The 20,346-nt window shown below is 44.0% G+C and overlaps 1 protein-coding gene across 1 annotated transcript; it reads right to left on the bottom strand.

Annotated features, from left to right (window-relative positions):
* Nucleotides 1-254: 254 nt before the first annotated feature.
* Nucleotides 255-18,999, bottom strand: fam20b (FAM20B glycosaminoglycan xylosylkinase). The gene is made up of 9 exons (XM_060067182.1): nucleotides 18,781-18,999; nucleotides 17,200-17,576; nucleotides 16,794-17,041; nucleotides 9,243-9,329; nucleotides 9,040-9,149; nucleotides 6,085-6,256; nucleotides 5,344-5,535; nucleotides 1,022-1,081; nucleotides 255-841 (listed from the first exon to the last, which is right to left on the bottom strand). Exons 2-9 carry the CDS (start codon nucleotides 17,326-17,328, stop codon nucleotides 610-612), a joined length of 1,230 nt encoding a protein of 409 aa, XP_059923165.1. The 5' UTR covers nucleotides 17,329-17,576; nucleotides 18,781-18,999; the 3' UTR covers nucleotides 255-609.
* Nucleotides 19,000-20,346: the final 1,347 nt, after the last annotated feature.

Below are 20,346 nucleotides of genomic sequence, written 5' to 3'. Positions count from 1 at the left end.
GAGCGGAGAAAAAAAGTGTTGATCTGTCCCCACCCATTATAGTCCGCTTCAGGGATACATTTTAGGAAATGGACAAGGAAACTACCGTTACCGGTAGTGACGGACCTGATATCTTGATAGCATACAGTTGAAAAAGCTTGTGTCTGTGTCCACTACCGCTGCTGCCAAACATCTCCCACCAGCAGGGTGCTAGTGCATCTTGGGAGGTGTAATCTCTCACCGCAACACAACCCAGGGCTGGCCCACAACCTCCCTTTTCTCCACCAGAGGGAAATATCTGCGAGGGATGTGTTTTGGGACGTTTTTTTTTTTTTTTTTGGCACAAGATAATGGTCCCCATCGCTGGGCAGGCTGGAGTTGACCGACTGACCTGGGGCGAGCCCAGGAACTGATTGAGGACAGACTCACCAACAGCAGCACAGAGAGTCAGAAAACATCAGATGGGACTGAGGGTAGATGCTCCCCCCTTTGCCTGACCGCTGTCCATGTTTTAAAAACCAACCAACGTATCAATTCTTAAAAGGACAGGACCTCATAAAAACCGCTCTGACGTCCACCAACACCACCACCCCCCCTCCAGACGCTGGTGGTGTTTTCCCCTGCCGGTGTCTAGGGATGGGGCAGGTTTATCCGGTCCTCTATCAGGGTGTTGTCTGGACCCTGGGACTCGATGCACTGCTTCACCGTCGCTATGACGCCCGCGAGGCGCCTGTCCAGGGCCGCTAGGTGGGGTTCCGCCAGCACGGGCTGGAGCGGGTCAAAGGTGAGGGCCTGGCGCAAGGCGGCGCTCAGCGACCTGCTCCTCAGCAGGTTCAGCCTGTTCCAGGTGGAGAGCCGAACCCTGAGGGAGGGAGGGAGGGAGGGAGGGAGGGAGGGAGGCACACACAGAGAGAGGGAGAGACAGAGATGTCAATGAGTGCTGGAAACAAAATCTTTATAGTATTTGTTTAAGGTCAGGAAGGTCAATATATGTTAAACAGTAGAAGCTGTGTAATAGTAATAGAGTTTTGTGTATACTCACATACAACACTGGTAGAGAGGCGCCAGAATGCTGCGCTCATCCAGAGCGGCATTTCCAAAACTGCAGGAAAAAACAACCATTAAATGTAAGAATCCCTTCACAGGATGCGGCCAGGGCCATGCCCCAGGGCAATCCGTCGTCCCACCATGCTGGAAGTAGAGTCCTAAGAATTGTTTTTCAGAATTCTGTGCGTTACGATTTTGGCTACTATTTGTAACTATGGAACGATAGTGAGCTACATGGAGAGGCAGACAGCTGTTGGGAGCATAGAGCTCGTAAGTCCGCCCCTTCCAGTAGACCCCCATGGCCATGGGACTTCTGAGATTGTAAAATATGAATGGGTTTCAATGGAGAGAAAGGAATTATTTTCTGGTCCCACTCTTTATATGTCCTGGATTACACATATGTTGTTTGTGGATTTAAATAATAATTTTCACGTCAAGAGTTTTATCGTTTATTGTGCAATTTTCAGTTAAAGGCTGTAGAGAAAACACAATGAGAAAGACTACACGTCTCGTATGTGAAGTCACGCTCCCTGCGACTGGCGTGGACAAGACCGACAATCTCGGCATAACTGAAAAATCTACACGTGCCCCGACTTATAATGGTTTTTACCTTTCGATGCCGTTATCCTCCCCTTGGATAAAAGCAGTGAAGTGGAGAAGAGAGATCGCCATGTCTGTACAAGAGTTGTGGTGACGTATATCATATAAAACCTATCTCTTCAGGACCACCTCCAACATTTGACAAATCATCCTCTGCCATCTTCCACTCTCTCCCGCTCTCTTAATGTATAGCCTATTGTTGTGGTGTTGTTTATTTTTTCCCTTTTGTTTGATTATCTGTACTGTCTGTATGCATTCCTTTATTTGTAAAGCGTCTTTGAGTACTTAGAAAAGCGCTATAAAAAAACGGATCAATTATTATTATTATTATCATTCGCGTCGAGAGCAGCGAGGGGGTAGTAGTTCACAGAACAGCCTCACACAAAACCTAACATGAAACTTCTTCGCGATTATTATTATTTTTTTTCTTTGCATGAAAAATGTGAATTTATATCCATAAACAACATATGTGTTATCAGGGCATATAAGGCTAGGACCAGAAAATAATAACTTTCTCTCCATTGAAACCCATTTGTATTTTACGATGTCAGAGGTCCCATGGGGGTCTACCGGACGGGGCGGACTTATGAGCTCTATTGCGATATTTCAACACGATAGCTCGTCATTTTGGAATAATAATGATTATGCAGACAGCTCAGCAATGACAATGTTTAGAGGATCTTCTGTAGAACAGCCGTTATCTGTTGTTCGGACACACAGGTCAGGGAAGTTGTTCAGAGGATCTTAAAGGAGAAATCCGATATAAAATGGATCTGGGATATGTTTAGTATGATAACGAGTTGGAATGTTTGTTTTGTAGCAAAAAAGCGCATGTAGATGCATTCTTAAGTTGGCTGTTTTTAGCAGATTCTACCAAAACGCTATAAACTTGGAACGATGGGGGCATGTGCTTTGGTAAAAACTAATCGCTATTTTAAACAAGGCTTAGAAGGCTAGAAGTAGCCCGACACTTCTTTGGTAGTATAATAAGTGTCTTAACCATATAGTATATAAAATGGATGTGGCATCCGGGCAGACCTCAGTTATTCCAACTGCCTCCAATTCTCTTGGCTTATGAGGTTGCTATCTTGTCATAGTTTGACTCTGCCTCATTTCCTCTAACCAAAGAAGGGCATTGATGTGACGTCGGGGGGAGGGAGATACGGTCATCTATGATCTAGGTAACGTACACTGAATTAGCTCGTAGCTCATTCGTTTTTAAACGATCGGTTGGTACAGTTGACCGCAGTGCAAGGCATCTTGGCACTGGAAAGAACAATAGGAAAGAACGCAGTCAAGGTCAAGATGACGGAGATAGCATGCTAATCCTGAAAACTAGCCTCCAAGGCGAGGAGAGGGTCAGTGGCTAGCTGTCACTCAAGAGACCGGACCCCTAATTATTCATACATTTTAACCTCCAATAAAATGAAAACTAGCCAAATTTCACCCCTCTCAGTGTTGTCATCGAGACATGAACTAAACATACTGACTAATGCGTCTACATGCGCTTTTTTGCTCCCTAATAAAGATCCCAACTCGTTATCATATTAAACATACCCTCCTTTAACGGCCTTTACTTGTTGTTCGGACACACAGGGCACGGAAGTTTGTTGAGAGGATCTTAAGGGCCGTTATCTGTTGGTTGAACACAGGTGAGTTTGTTGAAGGCTGCCTTCATTTTCGGGCAACACTCCCCCATGTATGCGATGCTTCACTAGAAATGGCTCTTCTCATCTTATCTAGGGTGATGTCACATCTAGGGTGATGTCAGACTCGCCGCCACACCTGAATAAATTCTCATCTTGAATCTGCAGATCGCTTGCACTAGTTATGGTGGTATAAGGAGGCATGCACCAGTAACAGGGAGTCGTTTCTTGTTCTTCATAGGGGCTTTAGACTTAAAGTTGTCACACATATTTTAAGGGGTGCCATCAATAGTATGTTGACAGAATTTGCTCGAGTTAGGGACGGATTCTATAGTTTAAGATGACATGGCTGTCTCAGACGGCCTCTTTGCATGTATGACATTGTCTAGCCTACAATGCTGTGTGTCTAATATGCAATTTGCCAACTTCTTGCTCGGTTTAAATACTAATGGCCTATAGGATAATGAATATATGGGACATAAGCGCCCTTCTTACCTAGATTAGGTCCAAATCATATACAGTCTAAAAGTTCCACCCACACCGGAGCACCACTGTCCAAGCAGGTTTTTTTTTTACTGTTGTAGAGCCAGCGCGATACACTTTACAGCCATTATAATCCATTGCGGACATTTTTTAACGTGAGATGTATCTGGGTAAATGGCGTTTTCGGTAGGCTATTGTTTAAGGCAGGGCACTTTGTAATTTGCCTCTTGTGTAGGATTATTGACCAAATGATGGTTCTATTAGAGAGGGGTTTGGCTGCCGGAACGTCTCCTGGGCAGATGCATATCACTAGACACACAAGAATCCTACCGGTATTCGCGTCTGTAGTTCCAGCGTCAGATAGCTGTAATTCGAGTATCAATAACTGCTGAATATCCAATATCTTTCCAACATAAAAAAATATTTACTTTCAAACCTAAAGTTGTCCGAAAGAGGATTCAGGCCATTTGGGAATTATTTTGTATTCTGAGTCTAAAGTCAGAATTCTGAGAATAAATTCAGGATTCTGAAAGTAAAGTCTAAATAGCCCCTAATCGCTGTTGAATGAGGCCATTTCAGTCTCAACAACAATGCAATGGCGAAGACTTTATTTTTGACTATTTTCTTCAAAAAATTGCCAAAGTTGGTATATATATATATTCGGTATACCGCAATTCCGTGATAACGCAGAAGTCTACTAACAACTCCCTTTAGTTAGTCGAATATTGTTCACAACTAAACAGTCAAATGGAGCACGCGTTCTATTTTTTACAATTCATAAATCTCCAGACTCCTGAGCGTTTGACATCTGAGTGAAGACATAAAACCTGCCACAGGCACAACCGACAAACCCAGTAGAACTACCGTGTAGGCAGCAGTTCCAAAGAATACACTGAAATCAGGTCAGACAAGGGGAACTCTGCTCTCTATTCAGGAACTCGTTCTAGACTTTCCAGATACTATCCATTGCAATTTCTTTGATATTAAATCAAGGAACCAAACCCTCGAAAGAGTATTGAACATTCTTAAAACAGAAGGAGGTTTCCTCCATCACAAACTAATTTAGTGGTTTCTGGGACCCTTGCAAAGTCTGTCCCAGAACTGATGGGGATCTTGATCAGACTACTTTGATCTGTTACAGTGCTTGTTGTAAGGCACAAGACCACAAGCTGGATGTCTTCAGTAACATGAAACTCAAGCACAACAAATAGGGTGTCATCTCTTCCTCACACAAGATCTAATTGATGCAATACAGTGTAACCCAGTATATTACAATCCAATCCAAACCACAGAGACACTTGCAGATTAAGTATTCAAAATACGAGATAAACCAGTCTCAAGTATATGGGTTGAAATCCAAAACTGTTTAAGAGGCAGACGGTAGCGAGCAGATAAAAGGCTGTCAGTTCACGCACTGACTTGACACTGCACATATGCAACGGGGCACTATGACCTACTGTGGCATCATTGCTAGTGGATCACAGCTGCTGCAGTTCACAAGAGGCTACAGAAAGATCTAGAGCTGCTGCTACCGTGGGTGAGAGAGTGAAAGAGCGAGTGAGAGATGCAGCGTGTATCCTGCACGCACCTCTTGGCGTTATCCAGCAGAATGAGCATGCTCGCCCCCCCGTCGTCCTGGAAACTCTCGTAGTGATGGCGGTCGGCGTTTCCGATGAGGTAATCGAATATGGATGTGTCAATGACGTCCAGCAGACGCGGCCCTGCGTCGTACGGCGGCATCTTCTTTACCGCCTCGCAGTAGCTCTCATCGTACTCCCACCTGGGGGGGGGGGGGGGGGTTAGGAAATGCGTTCAGCAACTTTGCTTTTCCTTTTTCCCACGTTCTCTATCCTGGGGGTGTGCCCTGCATGCTTGCAAGGCTTGGTGCCTGGGAATTCCACCGCTGTCCACACAAGATATTAGACACGTGCAGTGTTTTTTTCCCGCATGAACAAACATCTGGAACACTATCCGTGTTGTAATAGCATTTAATGTTTTTCCCAGCAAAGAGTAAATGACCCAAAGCAAAGACTTATTGGGATATTCCAGTGGATAGTCGAGAACCGGGGGAATTGCATCAGCGTGGTTTGCGATCGGTCAAAGGTCCTTCGGAGCAATAAGCCAACACAGCGTTAGTGCTGCTTATCAGCGTTTCTGTGGCTGTGTAGTTTTCCTAGCAGGCTTCTTTTTTTTTTAAAATTATTATTAGCAGTCTTGGCGCAGCTTCACATGCACTTGCAGCCAGAAACTCCCTCTAATCTGACCTCAGTCACCCGTGATAAAGCTTGGACACCGCCGTCACGGTCCCACAGGTGTCAGGGACACGTACCTGGCCAGCTTCCCCTCCCTGTACGTGCGGCCCCAGGGGTGCCGATGCTTCTGCAAGGGCCACACATCTGGGAGCCACAGTGTCACAGAGCCCTCCATCGACTCGCCCACGCCGCAGGCTGGCTCGCTCTCGCGACAGTAGTAACACTTGCCATAGAAACACGTGTTGTTACCTTCAGAGAGGAGAGAGAGAGGAGGGGGTGTGAAGAGAAAGTATAAAAGGAGAAGGAAAAGGGTAGACTAGGAAGAGAGAGAATTAAATGTCATGCCCTATACTTTCATTGTAATTAGTTTGGTTGCAATAGGGATTACCCTGTGGCTTTTATAGTTTTTGTGTCAACACAAACATGAGAGCAAACACGTCACACACACACACACACACACACACACACACACACACACACACACACACACAGTGTTTAAAACCTTAGTTAGATGCTCTTCTTGGTCTTTAAGAATCAACCCGTCATTCAAAACAGATGACACGCATTTGCTTCCAAAACAACCTTTTGTCTCAGTTAGCCAGCTTAGGACCTCATACTTCAGTGTTTCCCATATAATTGTACAGGTAAGATAACTCTGCACTACTTTTATTGCATTCATTTATTAGATAATTGTTTGGCCTTGCGGGGCCAAAGTAATGCATTTAAAAAAAAAAATAATAATAATTCTCAAATAAATGAATGCAATAATAACGCAGCGTTATCTTGACACCATGCGTCAAGGGTTTTCTCGGTGCATACCACCAGGGCTGAAAAAAATTGTAGGGGCAACAATGTACTTCATATATGAACTAGGACTGGGCCCAGTGGGTGGTGGAAAATGGCAAAGGTAAGACGTGTTGACTAGGCAGTGCAGAGAAATACCCAACCAAAGGCCTATGAAGAGGGGGGATATGAAAGGGTATATCCCCCCTCCTCCCATAACTATTTTTGATGGAATACTAAACCTATTCAGTGTAGGGCTGCAACTAACGATTATTTTAATAATCGATTAATCTGTCGATAATTTTTTCGATTAATCGAATCGGATAAAAGAATTATAATAATTGGAATTGCCGCATCATTATTCAAAAACTGAACATTAATTCAAATTCACAGTGCAGACTAAAGTGTAAAAACACCAGGTTATTGCTCCATCGTCCCGGAACTATTAAAAATATATATTGAATAATAAAAAATTAAAAAAAACATAACTGGGATAACACAAAATGTATGACATACTTTTATATGTATATAAGGGATGTCCATGGTTAACCGGTCAAACCTATTGATACAATTTTCGAGACTCCTTGAAATAGAACTTGTAATATTGCTGATAAGATGATGATAGTTCAAGATAGGACATTAAACAGGTCATGATTCTATCTTTACTATCTATTTTATATTACTGGGAAACAAGTTTTCACCAAAATCTCAATTATTATTATTTTTTTTCTGTTGCATTTGAACGCATCAATCATATTACAGAGCCGACCTGAACACATCACATTTGATACTGTTTGTGACCATTGGTCCGTTTTTTTTTTAAGCTAACTAGCTCTATATCCTGCCGATTTTAACATGGATTTTAAAACTGCATTACTATTTTTAACTGACGGGACTTTCTACACCGTCCGGTTGTGTGATTACTACCGCTGCTTTGAATGACTGTTGATGCACGCGGTGCCGACTCCGAGCCCGTCTACACAACGTCTGCAGCAGCAGCAGCTGACAGAGTTTTCGGTTTGACCAGACGGATACGGAGTTGAAGGAGTTTTTTAACCCAAAGACAGTGAAGACACTTTTATGTAGGCCTACAGTCCAGTTTAAGATATGACCAAAATACAAGCTGTGGTCGCTCACACTGAAGCTTGCTGTGGGCGTGCATGAACCATGAACCAACCTGTCGGCGGCTGGCTGTAAACAGTGCTGCGCCTATGAGTAACTTATTAATCGCGCGACACAACGAATCGACGACCAAATTCATTGCCAACGCATTTAGTAATCGATTTTAACGATTCGTTGTTGCAGCCCTAATTCAGTGAAGACAAGCGTATGTTCCATACTTTCAACAACACATCCTATGTATTTAGAGGATTTAATTGGACTGGAGTTTACATTTTTCTCCTAGTGTTAAATATGGTCGCAAATGGCTGTTTGTGGATAAGGGTGATCAGGGAATAAAACGAATGACGTCCCGTCGTTCCGGGGAAGTAATTAATTGTCATCGGGAGGATCAATAATCTCTCCCTGGACAACCTCGGGACGAACCTGAGAGCTCGCGGATATCACTTTCTCTCCAGTTATAACTGCTCATGATAATGCTGTGTGGTCTCTGTGGAGACAGCGAAGCAACACCTCTACCCCCCGCCCCTGGAACCGCAGAGCCGTCACATTTACATCAAAATGAAACCCAAAGCTGCTCAAGGGAAACCCCTCCCCCCCTTGAAATGGGTTAAGTCGGACTGGAGGGCTCGCCTAGCTAATGACACTCTGAACAGCCTCATGCAGTCACTAAATGGTGGAGTAGACCACAGTTCTGTGACTGAGGGTGTTACATGTCATTTTGACCACACCAATATGCCATCTCACTCACCTCGCCTGATTAGGGTTTTCTCGGTTTTCTTAATGGTTAAACCATTCTAGGGGAAACACTGTACTTCATAGAAGAACTAGGACTGGGCCCAGTGGGTGGTGGAAAACGGCAAAAGAAGGACAAGTTGACTAGGCAGTGCTGAGAAATACCCAACCACAGGCCTATGAAGAGGGGGGAGATGAACGGATACACTTTCATACATTCCCTCAAACACATTGACCTACAACCTGACCTTTAAACAAAAAGAAGAGGCTGAAATCCCCTGATGGCCATCCAACACACACACACACACACACACACCCCCCTTATCACTTAGAACGAGAAACACCCACAGTACACAGAACTTAGAGCCTGGTGTGAAACAGGAAGGAGCATGTACCCTGGGTGAGGAACGTGCTCAGCAGTTGATCCGTGGCCACGGGTTTGATGTCGGTGAGCAGATTGACAAATCTTCCCACCACTAGGGGCGCTCTCCTGAAGCCCAGGATCCTGTGGCAAGTAGAGCAGCCGTGATGTGAGGCCGAAAGTAACAAACCACCCTGCTCCCCCCCCCCCCACCCCACATGGTTGACGGAATAATACCTGTCGAGGTGGAACGCAGCCACCTCTGCGTTGTGTCTGTCGTAGCCTGCGTACGGTTCCCCCTCCACCACATAGTCTCTGTTGTATCTGTGGAAAGACGTAGGAGTTGTTGAGGTCTTATCGCCATACACACAGTTTATATATGGCACACAATTAGTGTGCCAATTTTTTCCCCACCCTTATCTTTCATTATTTAGTATTGGCTAACAATACTAAATAGAGCAGATAGCCTACACCCAAACAGGTTTGACTCAAAACGAGACTACAGCCTCCCCCACACATCTACTCTGCCACTATCTGACACACAGATAGCAGCCAGACCGAAGACCTTGAACAACCCGTCAGCAGCCATCGACACCATGCCCCCTTCCCCCCCCTCCATCACTGATGCTGGCTTGGCGAAGAACGGCCACCCCCCTCCTCTGCACTCCCCCATCGACGATGACCTCCAGCCTCATCTCTCCCAAAGCCACAACAACTCCAGCTCCCCTGTCTCCTCAATTTGTGATTTTCCAGCTGAATTTAAGACAATAATAATAATACATTTTATTTAGAGGCGCCTTTCAAGACACCCAAGGTCACCTTACAGAGCATATCAAAACAGAATAACACTCAAAAGAAAGGGGGGGACCTCACTAACCACCACCGATATGTAGCACCCACTTGGGTGATGCACGGCAACCAATCGGCGCCAGAACGCTCACTACACACCAGCTTGAGGTGGAGAGTTAGGGATGAGGTGGAGAGTGAGGAAATTCCCAGTAACAATCCGTCCCAGAAACATAGAAGACAGTGTGGGGAGACAGGACGGAGAGACTGTCAGGCGCTTGTTCACGAAGAACCCGCGGCCCGCATTAAATAAGAAAGTTTCAAATGGAATATGTTGGCATCAAACTTGCATCTGTGTCAATGACAGCATGGCCACGTCATGGCCACAGGATAACACCCATGTTGAGGGCGCCCCAGCCCCCCCCCCCCCCGTACTGATAGTAGTCCTGAGCATTACTGAGATAAAAAAGGGTAGACACAGTATAAAGGAAGTTACGCATCATTTGCTGAACCCAAGGTTGCATAGGTCAAAACATGGCAACTTTTGAGAGAGTTAAAAAGGGAAAATTAGGCACACTGCTAACCTCACAAATCTCATACCTATTCCCTTTGAAACCAAAAACAACCTTAAAGCCTATCAACAACACCATCAGGATGGGTCCACTTAACGTTAGGTCTCTTAACAAATCATTTTTAGTTTATGATTTTATTACCTCTTCTAAACTAGATTTTATGTTTTTAACTAAAACATGGCTGGAACAAAATAACAGTGCAACCGTTCTGATAGAGAAAGCTCCTCCCAACTATATCTTTTTGGATGAATGTAGATCTGAAAATAGAGTTGGAGGGGTTGCTGCTATATTTATGTATAGCAGCAACCCCCACTTCCCCTGAAATGTATTTCAGGGGAAACTGAAGGGGATTTTCCATCATTTGAATACCTTTGTGCTGTATTGAAATGCTCCCCCAGAGTTCTCCTATTAATTATTTACAGGCCAACCACATATAATGTCTAGCTATAAATAGTGACTTCAATTTTGATACTGATGATTTGAATGAAAGTGTGCAAAAAAAAGGGTTAGCCATGTTCTGCTGATGATCTTGAAGAAAACTTTATTTAGAAATGTTGAAATCATAGATGTCATTGCACCTTAAGGTTAAAACGATTTCTGGAAAGCAGAAGGCACCCTGGAGAAAAGCTGCTCCTGTAACAGCCCAGAAAAAAGAATGCAGGAAGGTTTAACGCATCTGGGGTAAAACAAAGGGTTATTTATTTTCACCATGACATCTATAAAGAACCTCCATGCCTACAATTTAGCAAAATAAGTGCTAGAGAAACATTTTTCTCCAATATCATTAAAACCAATACCGATAATGCAAAAAGCTTATTTGCAACTGTTGACGGACTGACCAAACCCCCAACACAGTTCCACCTGATCTCCATTCCACACATAAATACAATGAGTTTTCAGCATTTTATACTGATGAAATTGAAGGCATCAGACGTGCTATCAATATATCTCCACTTCAAACAAAAAGGTTGGACTACCACCCTGTTCAGGCAAAAGTAACGTGGCCTAACATAGACTCTAAAACTCCTTGTTGCCTTGATACTTTACATAACAACCTCTTTAAGAATGTTTTTGAGTGCCTAGCAATAGACATATTGCAAATAGTTAACAACTCTCTCAGGCAATTTCCAAAAAGCCTTGAAATCTGCAGTTATTAAACCCCTTTTAAATAAGCGGAGCCTAGATGCCTCTATTATTAACAACTACCAATATAAAATCGACCCTTCATAAGTAAAACCAGTGAGAAACTTGTCCTCCAGCAAACTTAATCACTTCCTGGCATCAACTGTTTGTTATGACACCTTCAATAAGGATTTCAACCCCTTAACAGCACCGAGACCACCCTTATTAACGTTGTCAACGCAGCCGTCTTAACACAGACTGGCAAAACCTCAACACTAATGCTACTAGACCTCAGTGCTGCATTCGACACTGTAGACCAGGGGTCTTCAATTAAGTTACTAAAAATTCCTTCCAAGAAAGGTCCGAACCTACCACGTCCTAATAGCCTTCTTTTGTCAAATACAATCAACACGGCATATTACCTTATATTTTCAGATGTATTTATTTCCATTAGTACATTAGGTACATTAGGCCTGCAATTCAAGTAAACATAAAAAGTGCATAAGGCCTACATGTGAAGTAAGCAGAACAGGAACACCAGGCCTACATTTCAAATAAACACAAAAAGAGCATCAGGCCTTCATTTCAAGTAAGCAAAACAGTGTCTCAAGTGGTGTTAGACCCAACAGGTCCTCACAGATCATTCTTCTCTTGATGAAACAATCGCACATAAACCAAAAGCTGGGCATTATCCGTTACATCTGAAGACTCATCAATGGCTAAGGATGGGGCACTCTGAACAGCCGCATGAAGCTGTGACAGTGCGTCATCTGATAACATTTCAGATTTTCTGATTGTCGTTGCAGCTCACATTGGGATTTGCTTTATTTTTTCACACAATTCATCCCTTTGTTTACCTTCAAGTAACGTCTCGGCAGCGGCGTTCAAGCACACAATCCATGCAATCTTACACAATCCCCACAATCCATGCAATCTTAAGTGAGCATTCATTTGCAGGTTGCTGGCCTGTAAATGAGTGTGTGAACACACTCATAGACCTCTCATACTGAGCTCTCAGCTCGGATATTTTCCACGCTCTTACTTCTGGGGATGCTTTTTCCTCGAAGGATCTGTGTTTGGATTCGTAATGCCGCTTAATATTCACGCTTTTTATCAGCACCACGGTTTCAACACATAAAAGACCCAACAAAGGTTTTGTACTGCCTTGCGGGAGAATGAACATTTATTGGTCAGTCCATTCATCTTTGAAATGTCTGTTTTCGGGGTCAACTTTCTTTATTTTCGAGCAAGCCATTTTCTCATTCCAAATCGCTCTTTCAGTAAACAAAAAAATGTATTGGCTACTTTTTGAGTGACGCAATTACGCACGTGAGAGACGGAGGGAGGGGGGGAGTTCTGTGAGTGCAAGATCATTGATTTTTGCTGTTTTTATGGTGTACTACAGACTATTCTGGCTTTCAATTTGTATTTCAGTGAGAAATGATTACTAACATAATCATGCTTTGTATAGTGAAATCATAAAAAATAATAAAAAAAAGTTTTTTTTTTCTTATAATTTTAAATTGGTCATTGGTCCGGATAGGACCGTCACTTGGTCCGGACCCGGACCGCGGTCCGCCGTTTGGAGATGCCTGCTGTAGACCATACAATACTTTTGGACAAATTAGAAAACTGGGTGGAGCTTTCAGGCAAAGTCTTAAATTGGTTTAGGTCCTACCTACAGAATAGGAACTACTATGTTTCCATTGTCGACTTCGTATCAGAATCAGATTACTGCAATGTTCTCCTTACAGGTCTCCCAAAAAAACCTCTAATGAAACTTCAGCTTGTTCAGAATGCTGCTGCTAGAGTTCTAACAAAGACCAAAAAAAAAAGAACACATTACACCAATTCTTAAATCGTTAGATTGGCTCCCTGTAGGTCAGAGAATTTATTTTAAAATCATGTTGCTAACCTATAAATCCCTAAATTTTTAGGGCCAAATTATTTAACTGATATGCTTCCACTCTATAAGGCTTCTAGAGCACTAAGATCTTCTGAGACCAATCTGTTAATTATCCCCAGAGTAAACACAAAACATGGGCAAGCAGGATTTAGTTACTATGCAACCAATAGCTGGAATAAACTCCCTGGGGATTTAAGACTTGCCCCAACTCTGACCACTTTTAGAACAAGACTGAAGACATTTATGTTTGCTTTAGCTTTCTGCTAAATCTTAAATACACTTTCTAAAATGCTTTTTAAACTTTGCCTTTATTTTCTATTGTTACCAGAGAGATTGTGCTCCTCATCTACCGGCCCCCAAAACCCAACTATGCTTTCATGCCGGAAATGTCTGATCTCCTCACAACACTCAACACTCACAACACTGTACATCTGCAAACACCATAATTCTGGGCGATTTAAATATTTATGTCGACACCCCCTCATGTCATTACGCTGCTGATTTTCTTCAGCTACTGAACTCCCTCAACCTACAACAACATGTCGATGTCCCAACACATGTCAGGGGACACACACTTGACCTGGTCATCTCAAACTCCGCTCCCATCAGCAACCTACAGGTCTACGATCTTGGTGTTTCAGACCACAAGGTTGTGTCAATGGAGCTGGCCTTCTCTTCCCCCCACACCAAACCAAAGCGACAGATCCACTTCAGAAACATGAAAAATATCGACACGGATCCCTGGCTCTCCAACTTCTCTCCTCTGGCTCTGATGACTGCCTCTCTGTTACTGACTCAGTGGATTTTTACAACCAGTCCCTGAGAAGTCTCCTGAACCTGCTGATGACACACAGCTGTACCTCAGAACCACCCCCACTTCTTCTTGCCCCCTGCCAACATCCACACTGACCACCTGCCTGGAGGAGATAGAGGCGTGGATGAAGCTCAACTTTCTTCAATTTAACAGCTCTAAAACAGAAGCCATCTTCAACGGCACACCACATCAGCTCCGCTCCTCCCACATCCAATATCACTTTCTCTGGCCAAAACATTCCCCCTTCCACATCTGTCACCAACCTGGGTATTAAAATGGACCAGCAACTGAACTATGACACCCACATCAATCACCTCCACAAGACCACATTCTACCACCTTAAAAACATTGCCAAACTCCGGCCTACACTCACCCAGGCAGATGCAGAGAGCCTCTTCCTAGCCTTTGTCTCCTCCAGGTTGGATTACTGCAATGCACTCATCGGGATCCAGTACATACAAAACAGCGCTGCCAGGATCCTGATGAGGGTGCGCAAATATGAACACATCACCCCCATCCTGAAATCCCTTCACTGGCTCCCCGTCACATTCAGAATTGAATACAAGGTCTCCCTCCTCACCCACCAGTGCATCCACGGACATGCCGCCCCCTACCTCCAGGAGCTCCTCACCCCCCAGACCACCTCACGCACCCTTCGCTCTGCATCAGCATAGTCTTGGGGCTGCTGCCCATAGTCTTGGGGCTATGGAACGCCCTCCCTGACCACCTGAAGGCCCCAAAGACATATCTTTTCAAAATGCCTTTTGCTAATTTCTCTTTTACTGTATATGTATTATATGTTTGAACAACCCCTTTTTTTTCTCTCTTAATCTCTGTAGCACTTTGAGATTTTCGAATGTAAATGCTCTTCAAATAAAAGGTATTATTATTATTAGATGCATGATCTGATACCAGAGAGAAAGGATAAGGGTTTGAGACCCAAGTTCTGTCTGGGTTAGAGTCCCAGGATCTGGGTTGGAGTCCCAGAGAAAGGACCAAGTTCCTTTATTATTTTATTGTATGACAATTAGGGATAGGGATCGAAACCCGGTTATATCAAGGACCCGGTTCCAATTTTTTCAAAACCCGAAAAACATTAACGTTTGGGCTTATCGATACCACTATCGAGTCCCGTCGTTCATTTATTATTATTTTTGTAACGTAACGTTGTGTCCCTCAAGTCGCGTCACGGCATTTAAATCAAATCAAATCACTGCAGCGTGTCCACCAATGTTTTTTAATGGAATTGTAAGCAAACAGGTATTACAAGTAAAACAAGTGAAGTCAATTGTGAAATCGGTGTTGTAATCAGCAGCATACAAGCTAGTTATCTTAAAAAGTTAATAAACTTAATTTAATTCTTAATAAATTACAAATTAAATATGTCATTTATTAAGAATTACATATTTAATTTAAAATGCAAGTATTTATTTCCTAAATATTTTCCTCATCACTAAAAACGCTTCGTATTTCCACCAATTAATAGAAAAGTGTCGATAGTGGTATCGATAAAGACTCGGATCGTTAAGGAGTATCGAAAATGGTATCGATATCAATAAATATTAAGGATCCCCATCCCTAATGTCAATGTTTATATGTGAAGCACTTTGAGCCTGCCTTGTGTATGAAGAGTGGTGCATAAATAAAGTTGCCTTGCCTAACAGGCAAGTAGTGAGCCTTGGTTGGCTGCGTTGTGTGAGCTATGGTTTGCTTTTATGATTATGTGACTATTGAGAGCTTCTCTGCTATGACGGGGAAGGTGGAAAATACAGAGTGGAAAATACTGCAGTACTAAGATCACACATAAATATAGAGCTGTAGCGACGCGTCGATGATGTCGACGTCAAAAATTCGTTGACGTCAAATTTCTCCGTCGATGATTTTCGAGGACAATGGACAACAACACGGAGAACACAGAGAACACTTTGCTGAGTGTTGCTTATTTGGATATATGTTTACCGTTTAATGGGAAAGAAGGCTCGTCGCCTTTATTATGTCAGTGGTCGTCGCATGGACTATACGTCATCTAGCTCAGGTTGCGTAGCCGTGCGTGTGCTCGACTGCGCGTGTCGGCTCATTAGCATCTGTACCGTAGCGGCCCGTACCGTAGCAGCACACCTCTCCCAAGTGGCCAAATTGGCCCGGCCTGGCCAGACTGTCCACACTCACACTGGCAGATTTGAGCACGGCTGGCCTTTCATTTTGTATAACAGTGAAACTATTTTATTTTGTGTAAAGCAGAAGGTTTTTTGCTGTGCAAAACTGTTGTTAAATAAAGTATATTATTAAGAATTTTTTGGTATTTTTGAGATACATTATGGTTTTTATTAATCGAGCAACAGAAATAGATAACCATCCAATTAGTCATTCGATTAGTCGACTAATCGATGAAATAATCGCCAGATTAATCGTTTAATAAATAATCGTTTACCCCAACCCTGGTCCTTGCAACTCGGCAAGGCGATAGTAAAATGTGATGTGTTTTGCAGCCAATTTACCTGGACATGCGTCAACTGGAAATTGGAAGAAAGAAGAAAGAAGAGGGTTGCCTGTTAAGGCGAAAAATACCACTACCACCCACCACTCACCTCTTGGGCTTGAAGACCACCTTCTGCCCACCGTCCAGCACCAGCAGAGCCTTGAGCTGGGTGCCCTTGTAGCCCACATCGGCCCGCTCGATCCTGGCCGTGCTAAGGGACGTGAGCACAGCCGCTAGCTCAGGGGTCTCCTCGGGGTACACCTCCCGCGGGCCCACCCACTGGCTGGCGATCTCCCAGGGAGACTGAAGCGTGTGGGTCAGCTGGGCGGCGCGGGACAGCGTCAGGCCCGCCTCCATCTGGAGATGCACACAGAAACAAACGGACACGGACGGACACACACACACACGGAATCGCTAAGATGGATGAAGATGATAACCCTCGTCCTTTATGCTGAGGCACATGTCTGTCTGTCTGTCTGTGTTTGCATTGATGAAAATGCTGTCCTTTCGCTGACCTTGCGAAATGCCCGGAGGTCTCTGCGGCTGGCTGCGGTGCCCTCACTTCCATCCAGCAGGAAGATCTTGCCCAGGCCCAGCAGCAGCAGCAAGGCGACCAGTAGCACCACGCGCTGTTTGAGCTTCATGTCAGCTGAAACCAGCCACGAGCGGCCTTTGGCGACGCACGTCCCCCCCTGTCAATCCCTCCTCCTCTTCACCCACGGCGAAGGACAACCAACATGACACTGTCCTTCACCTGCCTGCCCCCCTCCCCTCACTCACACAAACGTCCCTGGGAAGGACGGGAGACCGGCGCCTGGAAACCAGAGCTAGGTGGACTTAAGTCAAAGTTGAGTGGAGGAGAGAGAGAAGGCGGACGAGGAAGCAGTAAAGTCTGGGAGGACAGAAAACGAAAACAGAGGATAGGAATGTAGTCAATAATATGCATAGCATACCGGCTGATAGTTTTTTTTTGCTGCCCCTCTTGTCTGCTTTCCCTTTGGGGCAGGCAGTGACCCAGTACTGCAGCACAGTGGAAGCCTGCCCAGCATAAGTAACTGAAGCAGAAAGACCTGGTTTGGTCAGAGCAAATGTACCATCAGAAAACAAACTACACATGCAAAGAAACCAATTCACATCAGCCATGTATTATTAGCCATTAAGGAGGCATAACATTTCTTATGACGGCTATTGTGATACGGTCATTGTGTACGCATGTGACGTGGTATTAAGACACCATTAGAATGCAGAATTCATTCAATGCTCAGTATTGTACTCCCATTGATTTGTTCGAGCCTGCAATATTACAAAGTACAAAGCACTGTTTCAACCCCCGCACTGTGGGTTCTTCCTATAACGACGACTAGGGGTAAAGACCGATATTATCACTAAACCAAACCCTCAACACTTAGGAAAGCCCCTATTTCCCCTTGTAGAGGATAAAGGGGCGCTTGTCATCGCAATAGTGGATGACAAGCGCACCATTTTCTGAATACGGGAAACAAAATCGTCCCAACTCCTGGCTGTGGCCGCTTGACTGATCGGAATTAGGGCAGCAGTGATCCTAACTTCTATGTGGCCCGGTACACTATTTGACGTGTAGCCCACACCTTACGCATACAACAGTGTCTCACACGCGCCAACGTCTGGTGTCACCTAACTGACACTGGAGTGGAGATTCAAGTCCTGCCCTAGATCAACGAAATACGATGACTACCGGCTGGTTCACGGAAACAAACTTGCTTGCTTGCTTACTTCACACACGCCTCGTTACAGACAGATCCGGCCACGCAGGCATTGGCCGCCTCTACCTTACAATTGGTCTTTCACGGTGGGTCGTTCAGCACTCAGTCAAACATTCGTTTAACGTTACATTGAAAGGTGACGTGGACGTGTCTAAAAAGATAAAACCCTTCAACGACTTCCAACGTTGTGTGTACAATCGGACACTGCGTGTTCTTTAATGTTAATGTTTTTACGTCCATACGACGTGGACAGTGCTTGGCGATGAACCCCATGCACACCTTGTTGTACAGGTTAGCAATTATAGCAAGCTAGCTATAGCGTCGGGATGTTTAGGGACTACGGAACACACTTACCTTAAACCCAGTGGCTTCGCGTTGTGAAACGAAAGACCATCAAAATAGTCAGAGCTACACAACTACAAATTGTATAAATAGGGCCATACTGCTGCGAGTACGTATATTCTTTCGCATCCCTTTGGTAGCAGCCTTTCCATCGGTTTCTTCCTTGGCCTGGCGTGTCCACTTCCGAACCTCTTCCTTGATGGCGATTTTAGAGTGCAATTCCCCCGTTTAATCAGTAGATGGAGGTATTTCACCATTCAAATCCTGTCACAAGTACCAACCGCAAGTTGTTATTGTACAGTCGACCCATTCTGACCATGAAAATACTCTGCCACACAAAATAAACAAAAAAGTTCAGTTCTGATTTAGTAAAAAAAAGGGCAGAGTTTATTGGTTCTTAGTCTTTATGCCTGGGGGCACATCGCTCAGGTCAGAGGTCATAGTGCTGGCCCCAGCCATGGATATGGGTAATGAGGACACATTCGCCAGGTACAGGAAAATGATAAAAGGTGCAACACATCTAGACATGTCTATAACAAACTCCAAATGATACCAGTGCAAAAGGAGGGTGTGAAGAAAATACAAACAAAAAGTCTGCTGAATTGCTGGTTCAAACATGTCGTAGAACACAAATTCATCACGTCGTGGCGAGCAAACCCCCTTCCTCGTCAAGAAAGCTGGTCCACTGACATCATGTCCTTACTTTACCCGGAAAGTAAACTGTTAGTAGTTGTGCATTTCTAGACAGAATGGTTCAATTATAGGAAGCACAGAAGCTCAAGAGTACAATAAGGGATTTTCTGTAACATTGTGAATTTCTTTGTAGGAAATTCTTTTTTTTTTTAGTTACAAAACGAATGCCTTTTCAACAACCCGATCAAGGCACTGATCTCCCTCATGAGCATACAATTAATCTTTGTGGCGTAGTACGTCGAATTTCCTAAAGGACGTTTACGAGCATGAAGATACACATTCATAATGACCATAAAGGAAGTCATCGTGATAGTTGGAAATAGCGCTGAAATTACAAACACATCAGCTCCCCGTCAACCACACACGGTTGACCTATAGCACTAACATTGGCGACCTTTAAAGTTTAACGCTTAATGCTTCCACTATGTTGACTTCATAACAAAAAAAAAGAAACATTGTAAACTCGCGTAACATATCAGAAAGCAAACCAAACAACTCGAGATTAGGAAAAGGTTGATTTCAACAAATCAACCAAGTCCAGATGGAGGGTTGCTAACTTCATTATGTAAACAGCAACTGTCGCACACCCTTAAACCTGCCGAGTCCGAGGTCCATTTGTATTAGAGATTTATACCACGGTCTGGGGGAATGCTCGATTCTGATTGGCTGCAGGGCGTGCATTAACTCCTGATATACGGACACCTGCTAAGTAGTTCCAGTCAAATTGTCTGTTCACCGTTCTCAATAAATGCGCTAGCTGGCGTATCGTATCAGCCTATCTAAAAAATGAGTAATCATAGCAACGGGAACGCAGTCAAAGCCGACGGATTAGAATACCTCCGGTTGCCAAGTCGTAGCCAAGATCCGTCCTATTTACTGGAGTAG

This window comes from Gadus macrocephalus, chromosome 12 (assembly GCF_031168955.1).
Source record: "Gadus macrocephalus chromosome 12, ASM3116895v1".
NCBI lineage: Eukaryota > Metazoa > Chordata > Actinopteri > Gadiformes > Gadidae > Gadus > Gadus macrocephalus.
This window is presented reverse-complemented; position numbering and strand designations above follow the sequence as displayed.